The sequence below is a fragment of the Eubalaena glacialis genome, chromosome 11 (assembly GCF_028564815.1).
Source record: "Eubalaena glacialis isolate mEubGla1 chromosome 11, mEubGla1.1.hap2.+ XY, whole genome shotgun sequence".
NCBI lineage: Eukaryota > Metazoa > Chordata > Mammalia > Artiodactyla > Balaenidae > Eubalaena > Eubalaena glacialis.
Genome location: NC_083726.1, coordinates 88,569,337 through 88,588,980, shown reverse-complemented (window position 1 = coordinate 88,588,980; position 19,644 = coordinate 88,569,337). Strand labels below are relative to the sequence as shown.

The 19,644-nt window shown below is 39.6% G+C and overlaps 1 protein-coding gene across 1 annotated transcript in view; it reads right to left on the bottom strand.

Annotated features, from left to right (window-relative positions):
- Window positions 1–18,625, bottom strand: part of SYT10 (synaptotagmin 10) — a 75,217-nt gene extending 56,592 nt beyond the window's left edge. The window contains exon 1 of the mRNA XM_061205292.1: window positions 18,475–18,625. Coding sequence (XP_061061275.1) covers window positions 18,475–18,625 — 151 coding nt within the window. The remainder of the gene's footprint in view (window positions 1–18,474) is intronic.
- Window positions 18,626–19,644: the final 1,019 nt, after the last annotated feature.

The window sequence follows — 19,644 nt, the reverse complement described above, 5'->3', positions numbered from 1 at the left end:
TCAACTTGTGTGTGTGTGTGTGGGGGGGGAATTCCCATACCACCAACAATTCTCTGGATACCAACTGGATGTTCTTACAGTTCAACTCAATTCTGACACCTGTCTACCAGAGGTAGCATTAGATTCCACAGGTTAAGAGTTCAGTCCTACATAACTGCCCCCCTCCCTTCCGATGCCAGTAGCAAATCCAAGTTGTTACCTGTGGTTTTCTGACCAACCGGCAAAAGATTGGAGGTTCCCACGACCCCCTCCCTGGGTTTGATTAATTTGCCAGAGCAGCTTACAGAACTCAGGAAACTCATTTCTTTACCAGTTTACTATAAAAAGATATAAGGATATATTATAAAAGGATTACCAGTTTATTATAAAAGGATATAACTCAGAAATAGCCAGATGGAAGAGATCATAGGGCAAAGTATGGGGAAAGGGCATGGAAGCTCAGAGCACAATATTCTCAAATTTCTACATGTACAACCCAGAAGCTCTCAAACCCCATCCTGTTGGGTTTTTATAGAGGCTTCATTACATTGGCATGATTGAGTAAATAATTGGCCACTGGTGACTGACTCAACCTCCAGCCCCTTTCCCTTCTCAGGAGGTCAGCAGGGGTGGGACTGAAAGTTCCAACCCTCTAATCACATGGTTGATTCTTCTGGAAAACAGCCCTCATCCTTAGGTGGGGTCCAAAAGTCACCTCATTAACCTAACAAGACATGGTTCTCATCACTAAGGAAATTCTAAGGGTTTTGGGAGCTGTGAGCCAGGAACTGTGGTTGAAGACTAAATATATAGGCACAATATCACACCTCCCTTCTCACTAATGTGGTTCATAAAATACTTCATCCAAACCAAGTCACTTTTGAAAGTGAAAGGTTGTACTATCAACTGTACCAGAGTAGCGGGAATCAAGTCATATTCTGTAAACTTAGTAAATGGTCATCTTACCTCTTTTAGCCTAACATCCTTCCAAATTACCCAATCTGGTCAAATCTAAACTTTGCATGGCATTCCACAGTGTCTTTGTGATTTGACCCCTGGCTATTGACCCAACTTCATTCTTCTGCCACTCTCCTACCTATTCTCCTTCTCTTGACCACACGTTACTCTCTCGTGATTTTTGTTCGGGCTGTTTCAAATAGTTCCAGGGCATTTTTTCCTCCTGTCTGGGTGCCTGGCAAATTTGTATTCATGCTTCAAAAACTAGATCCAGTAGTACCTCTTCCCGGAAGCTCTCTCTGCCTCCTCTGTCCCTAAGGGCCTTTAAAGCACACCCACTACCATAGCACTAGTAATAATTTATTGGCCTATAATCTTTTATCCCCAACACTTAGGACGTGATGGTTTCAAAATTATTTTCTTTTGGATATTAGAAAGGTAGTATGGTATACATTATCTGGGATAACATCTAGTAAACAAACACATTAATATATATGTTATGAAATGTATGGGTCAGTCACACTGAGTGGGATCACTGAAGACCGTAAGCAACTTAATGCCAATTTAGGTAAGGTGTTGGTGCCAAATTGGACAATTTTTAAAAATTTTAATTTATTTTTGGCTGCTTTGGGTCTTCCTTGCTGCACACAGGCTTTTTCTAGTTGCGGTGAGGGGGGGCTACTCTTCGCGGCAGTGTGTGGGCTTCTCATTGCGGTGGCTTCTCTTGTTGCAGAGCTTGGGCTCTAGGCCCGTGGACTTCAGTAGTTGCAGCACGTGGGCTCAGTGGTTGTGGTGCACGGGCTCTGGGGTGTGCAAGCTTCAGTAATTGTGGCGTGTGGGTTCTAGAGTGCAGACTCAGTAGTTGTGACGCACGGGCTTAGTTGCTCTGTGGCATGTGGGATCTTCCCTGACCAGGGATCGAACCTGTGTCCCCTGCATTGGCAGGCGGATTCTTAACCACTGCGCCACCAGGGAAGTCCCCAAATTGGACAATTTGCAAAATAATTTTCAGGTTTCAGAGGTTTGGAGGTTTCATAATTGTGGACAAGGAATTGTGGATATGTATTTATTTTGCTTCTCCAAATGCTCCCATCCTACCAATACACTTACTCCCTTTATTTACCTTTTTATTTTTAGTGTCTAGTATATATCACATGGTCAAAAATATTTATGGAGCTACTGAATACACATGTTGGAAATTATCTGAAAAGATACTCAAATGTCTGTGAACTTCAAGATGGCTAAAAGTTGAGTGATATGGAGGGAATATGTAGAAATTCTCATACTAGGAAAATAGTATAATATAACTTATACTGTGAAACCATTTAGACCTGGGTTAAAATGTCAACTCCACCACTGTGTGACTTGGGGCAAATTGTTTAGACTTTAAGAGTCTCAGTAAAATGGGGGAATTTATATTTATTTCACAGGAATGTTGTGAGTTTTATATAAGGAAATGTATGTAAATTATTTAGAATCATAATTTGCATAAGTGCAACAATAGGTTGCTACTATTGTCAACTATTTTTTTTTCTTTAAACAAGAGTACCTAGGGGAAAAGAGGCATAGGTATGGATTGAGTATGGATTGAATGGTGATTCACAGATTAGTTAGAAGAGAAACTCATCTTGTAATGCTATTTAGTACTGAAAGGAGTGAATTTGCTTATAATGGAGACCAAAATTTCTAAGTAAATATTAATGTTTCAGGAAGTTAATAAATAACATTCTATTTTCCTACTCAGTTGTGCTCAGAGAAACTGTGCAAGCAGGTAGCAATTTAAAAAAAAAAGTGAATATCAGCTTAGGTCCATTAGAAAGTGGACTTGCTAATATATCACCTTGAATTAACTAGACTAGCCCATACAGTCACAGTCCTGGCTGGACAACCACATGTGTTCCCCATGGGTACTTGACCCTATAAAATTTACTACACAAAGGAGTAGAGAATATTTGTTTCCTGAGAATATCAAGCTTATAACTCAAAGAAAAGGGGGAAACAGGTAAGTCATTTCGTAGGGATGGGGTAGGCCAAGATTCCATGATTATCCTACCTTGTAACTCCTTCTATCCAGAAATGTAAAGCAAGGGGGGAAGAGATTTCCCCACAACAGCAAGAAGTGAAAGAAGTTGCATTAGTTGGAATTTTACTGAGAAAAATAACACTAAAATTATAAAAAGAAGCTTATTGCATTACACACTTTTTACATTGCTTATTATTGAAATTATGACTAATTATTAAAAGTATTTAAAAAACAAAACCAATAGTTTAATTCTTAGGTCTTTATGACTTTTTTTTCAACAAAATTTGTTTAACAAGATAAAAAAAGAATCTGACTGTCAAAAGATTAAGGGAGGATCTGTGAGAATTTATAAAGTCATCAAAATGCTTAAAATGAGTTTTTATGATTCAGTATTTAGCTATGACATGAAGGATGTTATGAGTTTGGACTTAGTTCAAATTCAAATAAGTAGTCCCAGGAACATTTTTAAGTCAAGGTATGAAATGGTTGAATATGCATTTCAGAAATAACCTTCTGGCTAGGGAGAAGATAAGAGTGGAGGCCAGCTAGAAGATGAAAAAATAGTTAACAGATTATAGTAGTCATCCACATGAGAGATTATAGTGGTTCTGAACAAGGGTGGCTGAAATGGGAAAAAGAGCACATTGGGAAATCAAGGCTCTAGTGAAGGAGTGTGAAGATTGAAGGACAAGAATGTGATTCACTGGGAGACAAACAGGTTGTTGAAGTGAGGAAGACAATGACTTCAGCTTCAGCTGTGTTGCGTTTGGAGTACATACCCAACATGCAAATAGAAATTTTGAGTAAGCTGTTGGTCACTGCAACTCAAGATAAAATTGAAGGACTTTCTTAAATAGTAGAATCTGAATCCATGAAAGAGAAGATAAAAGCTCCTTAACAGATTCCTGAGGACACCGATAATAAAAGAAAGAGAACTTTAAAGAACAAAGAGCCTGCATAGAAGACTGGGAAAGAGTAGAAGTATGAAAAAAAATGAGATCAATGTGCTTTCATAGAAGTTTAGAGAATATTTTAAGAAGTGGTAAACAGTATAAAACTTAAAATAAGTTCAATTAAAACAAAGGTTGGTAAGTATCCATTAACTTTAACAAGTAGGTCTTTAGTGTATTCAAGGAGACTAGTGAAGCAGAGACTGTTAAACAGATGAATGTGGTTTAATGAATAAATGGGAGTGAGGATGTGAATTCTGTGAGTGTAGATAGTTCCTTCAGGATATTGTATTTAGGAAAGGGGGAAACAGTAGCACATGGAATTGATGATGTTTGGATGTGCAATATTTTAGCATGTTTTAAAATTTATGGGAAGGAATCAGTAGACAAGAAGAGATAGAAAATTAAGCAGAATGAATAATTAATAGTAAAGTCTCATAAAAGGTGACCATGGGTGGAGTCTGAAGCAAAGGTGAAAGGATTGGATCACGTCTTCCTTTGTAAGAAAACGAGGATGGCAGGAGACCTTCAAGATGGCAGAGGAATAAGACATGGAGACCACCTTCCTCCCCACAAATACATCAGAAATACATCTACATGTGGAACAACTCCTACAGAACACCTACTGAATGCTATCAGAAGACCTCAGACTTCCCAAAAGGCAAGAAACTCCCCACGTACCTGGGTAGGGCAAAAGAAAAAAGAAAAAACAGAGACAAAAGAATAGGGACGAGACCTGCACCTTGGGGAGGGAGCCGTGAGGGAGGAAAAGTTTCCACACACTAGGAAGGCCCTTCACTCGTGGAGACGGGGGGTGGTTGGTGGGGGGGAACTTTGGAGCCACAGAGGAGAGCACAGCAACAGGGGTGCAGAGGGCAAAGCAGAGAGATCACCGCACAGAGGATTGCTGCCAACCAGTACTCACCAGCCAGAGAGGCTTGTCTGCTCACTTGCTGGGATGGGTGGGGGCTGGGAGCTGAGGTTCCAGCTTTGGAGGTCAGATCCCAGGGAGAGGACTGGGGTTGCCTGCGTGAACACAGCCTAAAGGGGGCTAGTGCACCACAGATAGCCAGGAGGGAGTCTGGGGAAAAGTCTGCACCTGCCTAAGAGGCAAGAGACCATTGTTTCAGGGTGCGTGAGGACAGGGGACTCAGAGCGCCACCTAAATGAGCTCCAGAGAAGGGCACGAGCTGCGGCTATCAGCACAGACCCCAGAGATGGGCATGAAACGCTAAGGCTGCTGCTGCAGCCACCAAGAAGCCTGTGTGCAAGCACAGGTCACTATCCACACCTCCTGTCCTGGGAGCCTGTGCAGCCCACCACTGCCAGGGTCCCGTGATCCAGGGACAACTTCCCCGGGAGAACACACGGTGCACTTCAGGCTGTTGCAATATCACTCCAGCCTCTGTCACCACAGGATTGCCCCGCATACTGTACCCCTCCTTCCCCCCAGCCTGAGTGAGCCAGAGCTCCCTAATCAGCTGCTCCTTTAACCCCATCCTGTCTGGGTGGGAACAGATGCCCTCAGTCGACCTATACGCAGAGGCAGGGCCAGTACAAACCTGAACCCCAGGAGCTGTGCGAACAAAGAAGAGAAAGGGAAATTTCTCCCAGCAGCCTCAGGAGCAGCGGATTAAATCTCCACAATCAACTTGATGTACCTTGCATCTGTGGAATACCTGAATAGACAATGAACCATCCCAAAATTGAGGCGGTGGACTTTGGGAGCAACTGTAGACTTGGGGTTTGCTGTATGTGACTGACTGGTTCCCGGTTTTATGTTTATCTTAGTTTTGTATTTAGAGTTTATTATCATTGGTAGATTTGTTTAGTGATTTTGTTGCTCTCTTCCTTTTTTTAATTTATTTATTTTTTTAAAATATAGATATATATATTTTTAAATTTTTTCTCTGTAAGTGTGTATGTGTATGCTTCTTTGTGTGATTTTGTCTGTATAGCTTTGCTTTTACCATTTGTCCTAGGGTTCTGTCTGTCAGTTTTTTCTTTTATCTTGTTTTTACTATTCTTTTTAGTGCTTGTTATCATTGGTGGATTTGTTTTTGGTTTGGTTTCTCTCTTCTTTCTTTCTTTCTCCCTTTATTTCTCCCTTTCATTCTCCCTTTTCTCCTCCTTTTCGTCCTTCATTTCCCTTCCCTTCCCCTCCCTTCCCTTCCCTTCCCTTCCTCCCTCCCTCCCTCCTTTCTTTCTTTCTTTCTTTCTTTCTTCCTTTATTTCCCCCTTTTCTTCTGAGCCACATGGCTGACAGGGTCTTGGTGCTCTGGCAGGGTGTCAGGCCTGTGCCTTTGAGGTGGGACAGCTGAGTTCAGGACATTGGTCCACCAGAGACCTCCCAGCTCCATGTAATATCAAATGGCAAAAGTTCTCCCAGAGATATCCATCTCAATTCTAAGACCCAGCTCCACTCAACAACCAGAAAGCTACAGTGCTGGACACCTTATGCCAAACAACTAGCAAGACAGGAACACAAAACCACCCATTAGCAGAGAGGTTGCCTAAAATCATAATAAGGTCACAAACACCCCAAAACACACCACCAGACATGGTCCTGCCTACCAGAAAGATAAGATACAGCCTCATCCACCAGAACACAGGCACTAGTCCCCTTCCCCAGGAAGCGTACACAACCCACTGAACCAACCTTAGCCACTGGGGGCAGACACCAAAAACAACAGGAACTACAAACCTGCAGCCTGCAATAAGGGGACCCCAAACACAGTAAGTTAAGCACATGAGAAGACAGAGAAACACACAGCAGAAAAGGAGCAAGGTAAAAACCCACCAGACCAAACAAATGAAGAGGAAATAGGCAGTCTACCTGAAAAAGATTTGAGAGTAATGATAGTAAAGAAGATCCAAAATCTTGGAAATAGAATGCAGAAAATACAAGAAACGTTTCACAAGGACCTAGAAGAACTAAAGAGCAAACAAACAATGATGAACAACACAATAAATGAAATTAAAGTTTCTCTAGAAGGAAACAATAGGAGAATAACTGAGGCAGAAGAACAGACAAGTGACCTGGAAGATACAATAGTGGAAATAATTACTGCAGAGCAGAATAAAGAAAAAACAGAAAGAAAAGAATTGAAGACAGCCTCAGAGGCCTCTGGGACAACATTAAATGCACCAACATTCCAATTATAGGGGTCCCAGAAGAAGAATAGAAAAAGAAAGTGACTGAGAAAATATTTAAAGAGATTATAGTTGAAAACTTCCCTAATGTGGGAAAGGAAATAGTCAATCAAGTGCAGGAAGCACAGAGAGTCCCATACATGATAAATCCAAGGAGAAACATGCCAAGACACATATTAATCAAACTATCAAAAATTAAATACAAAGAAAAAATATTAAAAGCAGCAAGGGAAATACAACAAATAACATACAAGGGTATCCCCATAAGGTTCACGGCTGATTTTTCAGCAGAAAGTCTGCAAGCCAGGAGGGAGTGGCAAGACATATTTAAAGTGATGAAAGGGAAGAACTTACAACCAAGATTACTCTACCCAGCAAGGATCGCATTCAGATTTGACAGACAAATTAAAAAACTTACAGACAAGCAAGAGCTAATAGAATTCTGCACCACCAAACCAGCTTTACAACAAATGCTAAAGGAACTTCTTTAGGCAGGAAACACAAGAGAAGGAAAAGATCTACAATAACAAACCCAAAACAATTACGAAAATGGTAATAGGAACATACATATTGGTAACTACATTAAATGTAAATGGATTAAATGCTCCCACCAATAGACATAGACTGGCTGAATGGATACAAAAACAAGACCCGTGTATATGCTGTCTGCAGGAGACACACTTCAGACCTAGGGACACATACAGACTGAAAGTGAGGGGATGGAAGAAGATATTCCATGCAAATGGAAATCAAAAGAAAGCTGGAGTAGCAATTCTTATATCAGACAAAATAGACTCTAAAATAAAGACTATTACAAGAGACAAAGAAGGCTACTACCTAATGATCAAGGGATCAATCCAAGAAGAAGATATAACACTGGTAAATATTTATGCACCCAACATAGGAGCACCTCAATACATAAGACAAATGCTAACAGCCATAAAAGGGAAAATTGACAGTAACACAGTCATAGTAGGGGACTTTAACACCCCACTTTCACCAATGGACAGATCAACTAAAATGAAAATAAATAAGGAAACACAAACTTTAAATGATACATTAAACAGGATGGATCTAATTGACATTTATAGGATATTCCATCCAAAAACAACAGAATACAATTTCTTCTAAAGTGCTCCTGGAACATTCTCCAGGATAGATCATATCTTCGGTCACAAATCAAGTCTTGGTAAATTTAAGAAAATTGAAATTGTATCAAGTATCTTTTCCGACCACAATGTTATAAGACTAGATATCAATTACAGGAAAAAAACTGTAAGAAATACAAACATATGGAGGTTAAACAATACACTACTTAATAACCAAAAGATCACTGAAGAAATCAAAGAGGAAATCAAAAAAAACCTAGAAACAGATGACTATAAAACACGATGACACAAAACCTATGGAATTCAGCAAAAGCAATTCTAAGAGGGAAGTTTATAGCAATACAATCCTACCTCAAGAAACAAGAAACATCTCAAATGAACAACCTAACCTTACACCGAAAGCAATTAGAGAAAGAAGAACCAAAAAAAACCCCAAGTTAGCAGAAGGAAAGAAATCATAAATATCAGATCAGAAATAAATGAAAAAGAAATGAAGGAAACCATAGCAAAGATCAATAAAACTAAAAGCTGGTTCTGTGACAAGATAAACAAAACTAGCAAACCATTAGCCAGACTCATCAAGAAAAAAAGGGAGAAGACTCAAATCAACAGAATTAGAAATGAAAAAGAAGTAACAACTGACACTGCAGAAATACAAAGAATCATGAGAGATTACTACAAGCAACTATATGCTAATGAAATGGACAACCTGGAAGAAATAGACAGATTCTTCGAAAAGCACAACCTTCCGAGACTGACCCAGGAAGAAATAGAAAATATAAACAGACCAATCAGAAGCACTGAAATTGAGACTATTAAAAATCTTCCAACAAACAAAAGCCCAGGACCAGATGGCTTCACAGGTGAATTCTATCAAACATTTAGAGAAGAGCTAACACTTGCCCTTCTCAAACTCTTCCAAAATATAGCAGGGGGAGGAACACTCACAAACTCATTCTACAAGGCCACCATCGCACTGATACCAAAACCAGACAAAGATGTCACAAAAAAAGAAAACTACAGGCCAATATCACTGATGAACATAGATGCATAAATCCTGAACAAAATACTAGCAAACAGAATCCAACAGCACATTAAAAGGATCATACACCATGATCAAGTGGGGTTTATCCCAGGAATGCAAGGATTCTTCAATATACACAAATCAATCAATGTGATAAACCATATTAACTAGTTGAAGGAGAAAAACCATATGATGATCTCAATAGATGCAGAAAAATGTTTTAACAAAATTAAACCCCCATTTATGATAAAAACCCTGCAGAAAGTAGGCATAGAGGGAACTTACCTCAACATAATAAAGGCCATATATGACAAACCCACAGCCAACATCGTTATCAATGGTGAATAACTGAAACCATTTCCTCTAAGATCAGGAACAAGACAAGGTTGTCCACCCTCACCACTGTTATTCAACATAGTTTTGGAAGTTTTAGCTATAGCAATCAGAGAAGGAAAAGAAAGAAAAGGAATCCAAAATCAGAAAAGAAGAAGTAAAGCTCTCACTGTTTGCAGATGACATGATACTATACATAGAGAATTCGAAAGATGTCACCAGAAAACTACTAGAGTTAATCAATGAATTTGGTAAAGTAGTAGGTTACAAAATTAATGCACAGAAATCTCTTGCATTCCTATACACTAATAATGAAAAATCTGAAAGAGAAATTAAGGAAACACTCCCATTTATCATTGCAACAAAAAGAACAAAATACCTAGGAATAAACCTACCTAAGGAGACAAGAGACCGGTATGCAGAAAACTATAAGACACTGATGAAAGAAATTAAAGATGATACAAACAGATGGAGAGCTATACCATGTTCTTGGAAGAATCAACATTGTGATAATGACTCTACTACCCAAAGCAATCTACAGATTCAATGCAATCCCTATCAAACTACCAATGACATTTTTCACAGAACTAGAACAAAAAATTTCACAATTTGTATGGAAACACAAAAGACCCCAAATAGCCAAAGCAATCTTGAGAAAGAAGAATGGAGCTGGAGGAATCAGGCTCTCAGATTTCAGACTGGACTACAAAGCTACAGTAATCAAGACAGTATGGTACTGGCACAAAAACAGAAATATAGATCAATGGAACAGTATAGAAAGCCCAGAGGTAAACCCATGCACATATGGTCACCTTATTTTTGATAAAGGATGCAAGAATATACAATGGAGGAAAGACAGCCTCTTCAATAAGTGGTGCTGGGAAAACTGGACAGCTACATGTAAAAGAATGAAATTAGAACACTCCCTAACACCACACACAAAAATAAACTCCAAATGGATTAAATACCTAAATGTAAGGCCAGACAGTCTTAGCAGAAAACATAGGCAGAACACTTTATGACATAAATCATAGCAAGATCCTTTTTGACCCACCTCCTAGAGAAATGGAAATAAAAACAAAAATAAACAAATGGGACCTAATGAAACTTAAAAGCTTCTGCACAACAAAGGAAACCATAAAGAAGATGAAAAGACAACCCCGAGAATGGGAGAAAATATTTGCAAATGAAGCAACTGATAGAGCATGAATCTCCAAAATTTACAAGCAGGTCATGCAGCTCAATATCAAAAACACAAACAACCCAATCCAAAAATGGGCAGAAGACCTAAATAGACATTTCTCCAAAGAAGATATACAGATTGCCAACAAACACATGAAAGGATGCTCAACATAATTAATCATTAGAGAAATGCAAATCAAAACTACAATGAGGTATCACCTCACACCAGTCAGTATGGCCATCATCAAAAAATCTACAGACAATAAATGCTGGAGAGGGTGTGGAGAAAAGTGCACTGTTGGTGGGAATGTAATTTGATAGAGCCACTATGGAGAAAATTATGGAGCTTCCTTAAAAATCTAAAAATAGAACTACCACATGACCCAGCAATCTCACTACTGGGCATATACCCTGAGAAAACCATAATTCAAAAATAGTCATGTACAACAATGTTCATTGCAGCTCTATTTACAATAGCCAGGACATGGAAGCAACCTAAGTGTCCATCGACAGATGAATGGATAAAGTAGATGTGGCACGTATATACAATGGAATTTTACTCAGCCATAAAAGGAAAGGAAATTGAGTTATTTGTAGTGAGGTGGATGAACCTAGAGACTGTTATACAGAATGAAGTAAGTCAGAAAGAGAAAAATAAATACTGTATGCTAACACATATATATGGAATCTAAAAAAAAAAATGGTTCTGAAGAACCTAGGGACAGGGCAGGAATAAATATGCAGACGTAGGGAATGGACTTGAGGATACGGGGATGGGGAAGGGTAAGCTGTGATGAAGTGAGAGAGTGGCATGGACTTATATAAAGTAACAAATCTAAAATAGATAGCTAGTGGGAAGCAGCCCCATAGCACAGGGAGATCAGCTCAGTGCTTTGTGACCACCTAGAGGGGTGTGATAGGAAGTGTGGGAGGGAGATGCAAGAGGGAGGAGATATGGGGATATATGTATATGTATAGCTGATTCACTTTGTTATAAAGCAGAAAGTAACACACCATTGTAAAGCGATTATACTCCAATAGAGATGTTAAAAAAAAAAGAAAAGGAGGATGGTTCTAGAATCAGGTAAGTTTATAGGTATAGGCAGGAAGACAAGGGGATTCTTGTTTGTAAGTACAATTTTCTCTGCAAAATAGGAGTTAGGGTCCACTGCCAGTTATTTTGGGATATTGGGGAATAATTTGGAATATTTAAACAGAGTGGGGAAAATCTGATATATGAACTTTAGAGAACAGGAGAAAATTGAATAGGAAAACAAAGGATGTCTGGTCAGAATTGAGGGTTCTTTTGATATTGGAGACTAAGAGTGATACTCGTCTGCCTGGTTTTAAAACCTCCTAAATATTCAGTTTCTTTGGTGTAGGAATAGAGAAGCAGATGAATTTATCCATGAATGAGCACCCTCTACCTTCCCAGGAGAATGCGATAAACCTCAAAGGAAAAATGATTGTGATGAATAAATGATGTATCATAAGTATGATGCAATATTTGTTGACAGGGAATTCACACAGAGGTAGAAAACTGAATGGAGTTTCCAAATGAGAAAGATAAAAGCATAGGAGCTCTTCGTTGGGGCTCGGAATATTTGAATTTATAATTCTAAAATAGTACTGTTTAACATAATGACTAGTGTTTGAGCATGATCATAAAAGAAATGAGGTAAGGTGGAGAGGAGGAGAAGATCACTGGAGCAAAGGGGCCAACCATTCGGAGGCCAGGGTGACGAATATGAATGGTTTGCCTTCTCCACACAGACTTTGAAATTGCCCATTTTAATGAGCAAACTTGATGAGTAGGATCTCTTTAGCTCAAAATTTTAATGTCTCTGGATAATTAAAAAGAATCCATTATATGCCATTCATCCAATTATATCTTGGTAAGAATTAGAGTAAATGAAATTTCAAAAATTAGATTAGACTCAAAGATAATCAGGTTTAAAATTGCTCAAACTCTGATTTGACTACATACATATGCATAACTATTGCTTCCACCGGTATGTATCTACTTATCTATCTGTCTGTCTGGTTGGCTGACTCTGTATCTCTGACTGATTTGTAGCTATAAAGATCTTACTCTTTTATCATGTCTTAATATCTCAAAATAAAGTGACATTGTTCTGAATAAAACAGGAAAGACCACTCTCATCAGCAAACAGAATAAGCCAAAAAATGCTAATTCCTCAGAATCTTTTAGTAAAACAGAACTTTGCTAAAGTCTAACATTTGCATGGTCTTAATTACTATGGAATGTAAATACTGTTAGGTCTAATTACCTATTAACCATGCAGATGGCTACGATGCAGAAAAGCATAGGCCAATTTGCATGCTTTCAATTCCAATTACTACTGCCTTAGTTGATAATCTTATCTGTGTCTTTCTGCATCATTTTTTAAAATTTTAAAATTCTAGTTTTTTAATTTCTCAAAATGTACAAAGAAGTAATTTCTCAATTAATCAGAAATTATAATTTCTTGTATATTCCAAGTCTTTTGTTTCTTTGGTTGTCCTCATTGTTGCCTGATGACAGACCATGTTTATGGCAACATTCTGCAGAGAACAAGAGGAAATAAAACTCAAACCAGCAACTCTTATTCAGAGAAAGCTGAGGAAAGCTGCCTCTAAAATGAAAATTTGGAATTATCTTTGAAGTTAACTTATTTATACTCTTCATATGGTGTTATTATTATAATGGGGCATAATTCTGATTTCTACAATAAGGGACCAAATAAATAGTGACTTAAACAAGATAGAAGTTTATTTCTCTCTCATTTAATTAATTGGCTCAGCATAAGAAAGCAGGGCAAATACATCAGCTTCAGGTGTTTGGAATCCTGGTTTCTTCTATATTTTTACTTTTCTATTCAAAGGTTTTTGCTTTCTCCTTAAAGTCCAAGATGGCAAGCTTAATGTCTACATTCCAGGCAGCTGGATGAAGAATAACAAGCTTGTTACAATTGCTAATAGCCATTAAGTAAGTGTGTCATAGTTTTCTCTGTGTATGTGCTAAAGCAAATACATCAGCATCAGAAGTCGCAGAATGAGTCTAAATTGGCTTGGAAGAAAATACTGGAGAAAATAGCGAAGCAGACCCGTAACCCTCATAAGCCAAACTTTTGTTGGGTCAGATGAGTTTGGCAACATTGCCAACATTCGACATAACTGTACAGCTAGCTTTAGAGCACAGCAACACTAGATTTTATATCTCTTATAAATCTCTGCAAGGAAAAAAAATGCATCATTACTACTCTTGACAGCATTCTTGATGGCAGAGAGTCCAATAATGAGTGGATAAACAAAGGTATCACCAATTCTCAATCAAAAAGCCATTCAGAAGAATCAGACTCAAAACTTTAATTTTTAAATTATTTTAACCTATTTGTCTTTTATGCTTTCCTTTTTATATTTGTACAAGAGTGATATATGATATTAAAAATTTATGTCTAACTTTTAGAAGTTTTTCCATAAGTATAAAATAAAAATTCTATGTGATAAGAAAGCATAATTTAATTTGCATCCTTCTTTTTCCTTTTTTGGTATCATATAAAATAATGTTGTGTCTTGTAATCAATAGCATCTTAGATTCAATAAAATATGGTATCAAGTATAGTACCAAATATCGTGTTAAATTAGCCAAATTTATTTTTTAAATCTTTACATATTTGTAATTGAGTAAATGATTTATAACCTGTGATTGTATATTAATTCTACATTTACATGAACTTGAACTGTGCACAACATTTAATTAATGGTACCAGTACCATTCTTATTAGTCAAGTAACTTCAGTGAAAGTGTTTGCCATATAAATACCTACTTGCTCCCACATCTAAGAAATTGAAGAACACACATGAATTTAGAAGAATTTGTTTAAATATTTATTTTAGAATTTTTAGTACTAAATTAAAAGTGTAAAAATGCAAGTTTATAACATTAATGAATTAAATGTTTATTTAAAATATTTAAATTATGGTTAGGTCTATACAGTTGTGATGTGACTATGAGCTTAAGTGGGTTTGATTAGCTGAATTTATGAGGTCTGCTTTTCAAGCAACAAAGTTTCCTAAAACCTCATAGGGATTTGGATATGGAGAAGCAATTAAAGACTGACCAGAAATGAACTCAAATGCAGTTCAAAAACTCTTATGTATATTCAATCACAGTATGTATGAAAAATCACACTTAAGGCCAATATATTGTTTTGTATTTTCCCTAAGCATTATAGCACTAAGTCCTATTATATCAATAAATTAATGAATTTAGTGGGTGATCTATCTATTTAGGGGGACAGGGAGAATCAGTGGCAAAAAGACTGCAAAAATCTGATTTTCTAAAAAAATGGCACATGATGAACTTTCCAGTGTACTAGTAATGTTGGCATCAATAATGTCTCTAAAAAAACTATTCCAAAAGAGTAAATTAACTAGTGTTGCCATCTGCAGTTAAGTTTTTGTAAAGTTTACTAAAATATAGGATCTGTCAACTTAATTGCTTGCTACTCAAGTCAATAACACTGCTGCTGCTTCTGCTACTGCTGTAGTAGTAAATGGTAAAGAGAATGGTGAAGCTGCTCCTTACTGGCATTAAAAAAACAGTAGGAAAATATCTTATTTATATATATGATTCATGACTTCTTTAAGGTAGAATAACTTTAGGATTACAGTCAACCCTCTGTATCCATGTTCTGTATCCATGGGATCAACCAACCACAGGTTGAAAATATTAAAAAAAAAAAAATTCTAGGAAGTTCAAAAAACCAAAACTTGAATTTGTTACACAGGCTACTATTTACATTACATTTACATTGTATTTACAGCTATTTACATAATCATTTACATTGATTTAGGTATTATAAGTAATCTAGAGATGATGTAAAGTATATGGGAGGAAGCGCTGTAGGTTACATGCAAATACTACATCATTTTATATAAGGAACTTGAGCATCACAAATTTTGTTATCTGTGGGGGCTCCTAGAACAAATCCCCTATGGAGACCAAAGGAGGACTATACCTGAACTTCTCTGCCTCTACACCTATATGAAGGAATCTAAAAATATACACAATCTGGAAGCTTGCAATTGTCACTGCAACCTTAGAATAACTGACACCATCTGGGCAGTGCTGAAAGTAAAAAACCACTGTACCATTCAATGTCCATGTCCTCCTACCAATAATGTGTTTCTCATTAAACAAAGAGTGAGTAGAAGGATCACCTACTGGAAATGTGTTTACGTAGGGATCTTTAATAAAGGACACAAGTACATAAGTTATAATAATATTTACTTTAAAGAACAAAGTGAAGCTGAGTGGCTAATTAATATAATTAAAGATTTGGTAAATAATCTTTGATCCATTTCATAGATATATATTGGTATTGGGAGTTTATTTGCAGATTAAAGTATTTTACTTCTAATTGTTGCATAGATTTACAAATGGAAAATGTAAAGCAATCTTGTGCATCTTTATATCTCATACACAACCTAGTAGGATGTATTTTCTAGTGACAGCCATTCAATAAATATTCATATATTAAACTGAATACCCCATTTGAATAGTATATATTTTCCCCTAAGGGCAGAAAAATATCCATGTAATTGTTTTAGACTATGTTTTGCCCACTTTTTGTTCCCAAGGGAAAGTCCGAAAAGAATTAGGATTACAACTACTTCTTGTAGTGCTTAGGATGAGCTCAGAACCCTTTCTACAATTCATATACTGTGCTTTACCTTAAGCTGAAAATTGTGTATTTATAAAGATTTAAGAGCTAGTGTTTGTTTTCCAACCTTCAAATTTTCCTCATTATCAATCAATTTGAGACCCAGGAAACCACTATTCGGTGTATGATCACAAGGGGTGGTGGTGGGGTAGTGGTGGAAATCAGTAGTTTTATCCACAGTATCAACTGTTAAATGACCAAAGTACAGGTCTTTAAACTTAAATACTCTCATTTCTTTCACTTCACTTCCTTCTCTTAGTCTTATCTTTAGCAAGTGTATCATCAAAGACATTTCAGAGCAACTTATCCAATCACCACACAGGATTTTAAGTTCACTCTATTTTGAGTGTTTATCTCATGCTTAGCTACCATACACAAGACAAGCATATACACAATGTTCACCCAGTGCCTTCCACTAGTAGTTGAGTTTCATACATTCTTAGCAATTTAACACCTGCTGAATAAATGGAAAAGACTGTTGTGTTTATAAAAATTCACAAAATGTCTACGCTTCCAGAATATGTACAGAAGCAATTATGTATCATTCCGCTCCAGGGCCCAAATAGCAACATCTCCTCAGGTTCTGCCAAGTGCACACAGAAGCCTCTCATGGTTCCTATTGCCAAGATCAGAGAATTTTAAAAGTGCAAATATTCCACTTAAATAATGGTATGCAAAGACTAAACCACATCTCTCCTCCACCTCAGTCCCCTCTCCCTTTGTCTTTGGTAGTAGTGGATGAGGGGATCACTAACTGTGCCCTCTTTGCCTCCTCCCCAGCACAGAGTTCACCGTCACGTTCCACACTGAGCTACGGTCCAACTCTTACCTGTTGCCTTGGCTACCCTCAACCCACGAAGCCCCGCCAGGTGACTAAAATGACGGGAAAGTAAAGGGAAAGAAACAAGACCCTACAGAAGGAATAACCTTCCAGCCCGATGACGAAAATCCCCAACCAGTGTTCGTCTCCCAAAGCAACAAGTGACCCTCTCACAAGGGACTCTTAAAACCACGCGGCCAGCAACTTCCGGAATCCATCTCGCCCGCGTCAACAGCACAACAGGCTGCACATAGCGCAGGTGGTAAAAAACCCTTTACCCCAAGCATGACCAAAACAGTGGCTCTGATACGCTCCCCACCCCCCTTTGAGAAAAATCTGTCACCTGAGACTTCTTTCCACCTCCAGATTTCTGAAGGTCGATGTGTTTCCTCCACCCCACCCCGTTTTTTCCCCCCAAGTTTCTTGAAGGGGCAGAGAGGATGCCTGTGTTGGGGGGTGTATGAGCACGTGTGTAGAAAGGATTTATAACCCTTTGCCTCTGTTCCACGTAAATCTGTATGTGCGCTGAGCCTTACCTGTCGCGTCAAAAAATGGGATCCATAATCCCTGCTGTTGGGCCAACGTTGTCATGAAGCCCTATAAAGTCATATGTATTAAAGGGCTTTGCACACTGTCAAATGCTAGACAGCTTGCGGCCGCGGGTTATCCCTACAGGGATCTTTTCTGCTCTCGGGGGCCAAGGCAGCCCCATTTCCAACGCGGTTCTTTGCGTCCACGCCCGGATTCTTCCGCCCGGCCCCTTCCCCAAGCCGCGACCCACCACCCGCGGGACAAGCTAGGACAGCCAGAGTCCGGGTGGCGAATGGCCCCCGCGGGCAGCGCTCGGCTAACAGTCGGACGCCGCCGCCCGCGCTCGCCCCTCCACTCCGGGAGGGAGATCGGAGGCGTGGGAGAGCTGAGAGAGGGGGGGTGCAGGCGCCTGGGAGCGAGAGACGGCGCCGGCGGGTACGGAGTGGACCGGAGAAGTGGAAGAAGCCGGGCAGATGGAGGCGAGGAGACAAAACCCGAACAGTCCACGCTGGAAGTCGCCAGGAGCTGACCAGAAGGAAGGAGCGAGGTAGGATAGGAAAGCGCGGCGTCCCAAAGATGCGCCGGCGCCACACTGAAGGCTCAGGACCCGGGAGCTTAGAGCCGAGAGGACGCGGGTCCCAGACGACTGGGGGGAGGTCGCGAGCGGAGCCCTCCCCCAATTACCTGCGCTACTTCCGCCCTGGCTGCCCCTGTCCGGGGGGAAGATGCTCGAGCATTTCTCCCACTCCACCTGGCCCGCGAAGCACAGCTCGGTGACGATGTGCAGCGCCTTCTGGCACAGGCTGCTCACTCCGTCCTCCTTTTGGAAACTCATCGTTTGGCCTTGTTTCCCCCAGTTAGCCGTCTTTTCCCCTTCCCGTTACCTCTGTGCTGGCCCCTCTAGCGCCCTAAACCATAACCGGCCCTCGAGGACTTTGGCCGGAGAGCGCGCAGCTAAAAGGCGGCAGTTTAGGAGCCCCAAGTTGGCCGCATGGCGGGAGCGGAGGGCTCGGGAGAAGGCGGAGAGGCTGGGGCGGTAACCGGGGCGAGGCAGAGGCGGCAGCGGCGGCTGCGAGGTTTTTGCCAACTCTCACGCGGCGCGAACGAGCCCAAGCGAGCTGGAGAGAGACCCGGCATGGAGTGCGGAGGGGAGGGGGTGGGAGACGTAAAAAAACTAAAGCCCTCACTGCAACACTGCTGCAGCGCTTGTGTTTCTGGCGGGTGCCTGATGGGGGCGCGTCCAATCGCAGCCTGGCGCCGGCCCGGTGACCCCCAACAGAACGCGCTGTCCCCCTTCTTTAGTCCCCGGGGGAAGGGGGAGACCATGGGGGAGGGGCGGCCCGGCTCCCCTGCTGGGTCGTCCTGTTGAGGCTGGGGATGCTCTTCTGGGGGCACAGGAGGGCGAGAAATCTTGGTTTTCTCTGTACCTTTTTCAGCCTCCGTACCCCAATCCCCTCTTCCCTCCAACGTGACTACGGATGTGCTCTATCCGGTTCTACTTTTCTGAAAAGTCATTCCAACTGAAAACAAACTGAAAAAGTTAAATTGAAAAAACGAGTAGATGAGTAATAAAACTAGATGTCTATAGAAAGAAGACATCCCAGGAAAGCATTTTAAAAATGATTGTTTAGAGACAGAATATTCAACCCAAGAGGTCTTTTTATTACTAGTAGTGAAATTCACCATGAGGTACATTTACTGATTACCCAGTTCAGTTTTTCTTTATGGATAAACAAACTGAATAGTCAAATTTTAATTTATTGCCTTTTTGATTTTTTCTTTATTAAACTTAGGAGATCCCAAAACAAAATATGTTATTTGTATTAATATTCAGTTAGGATTCTGTCCACTAAT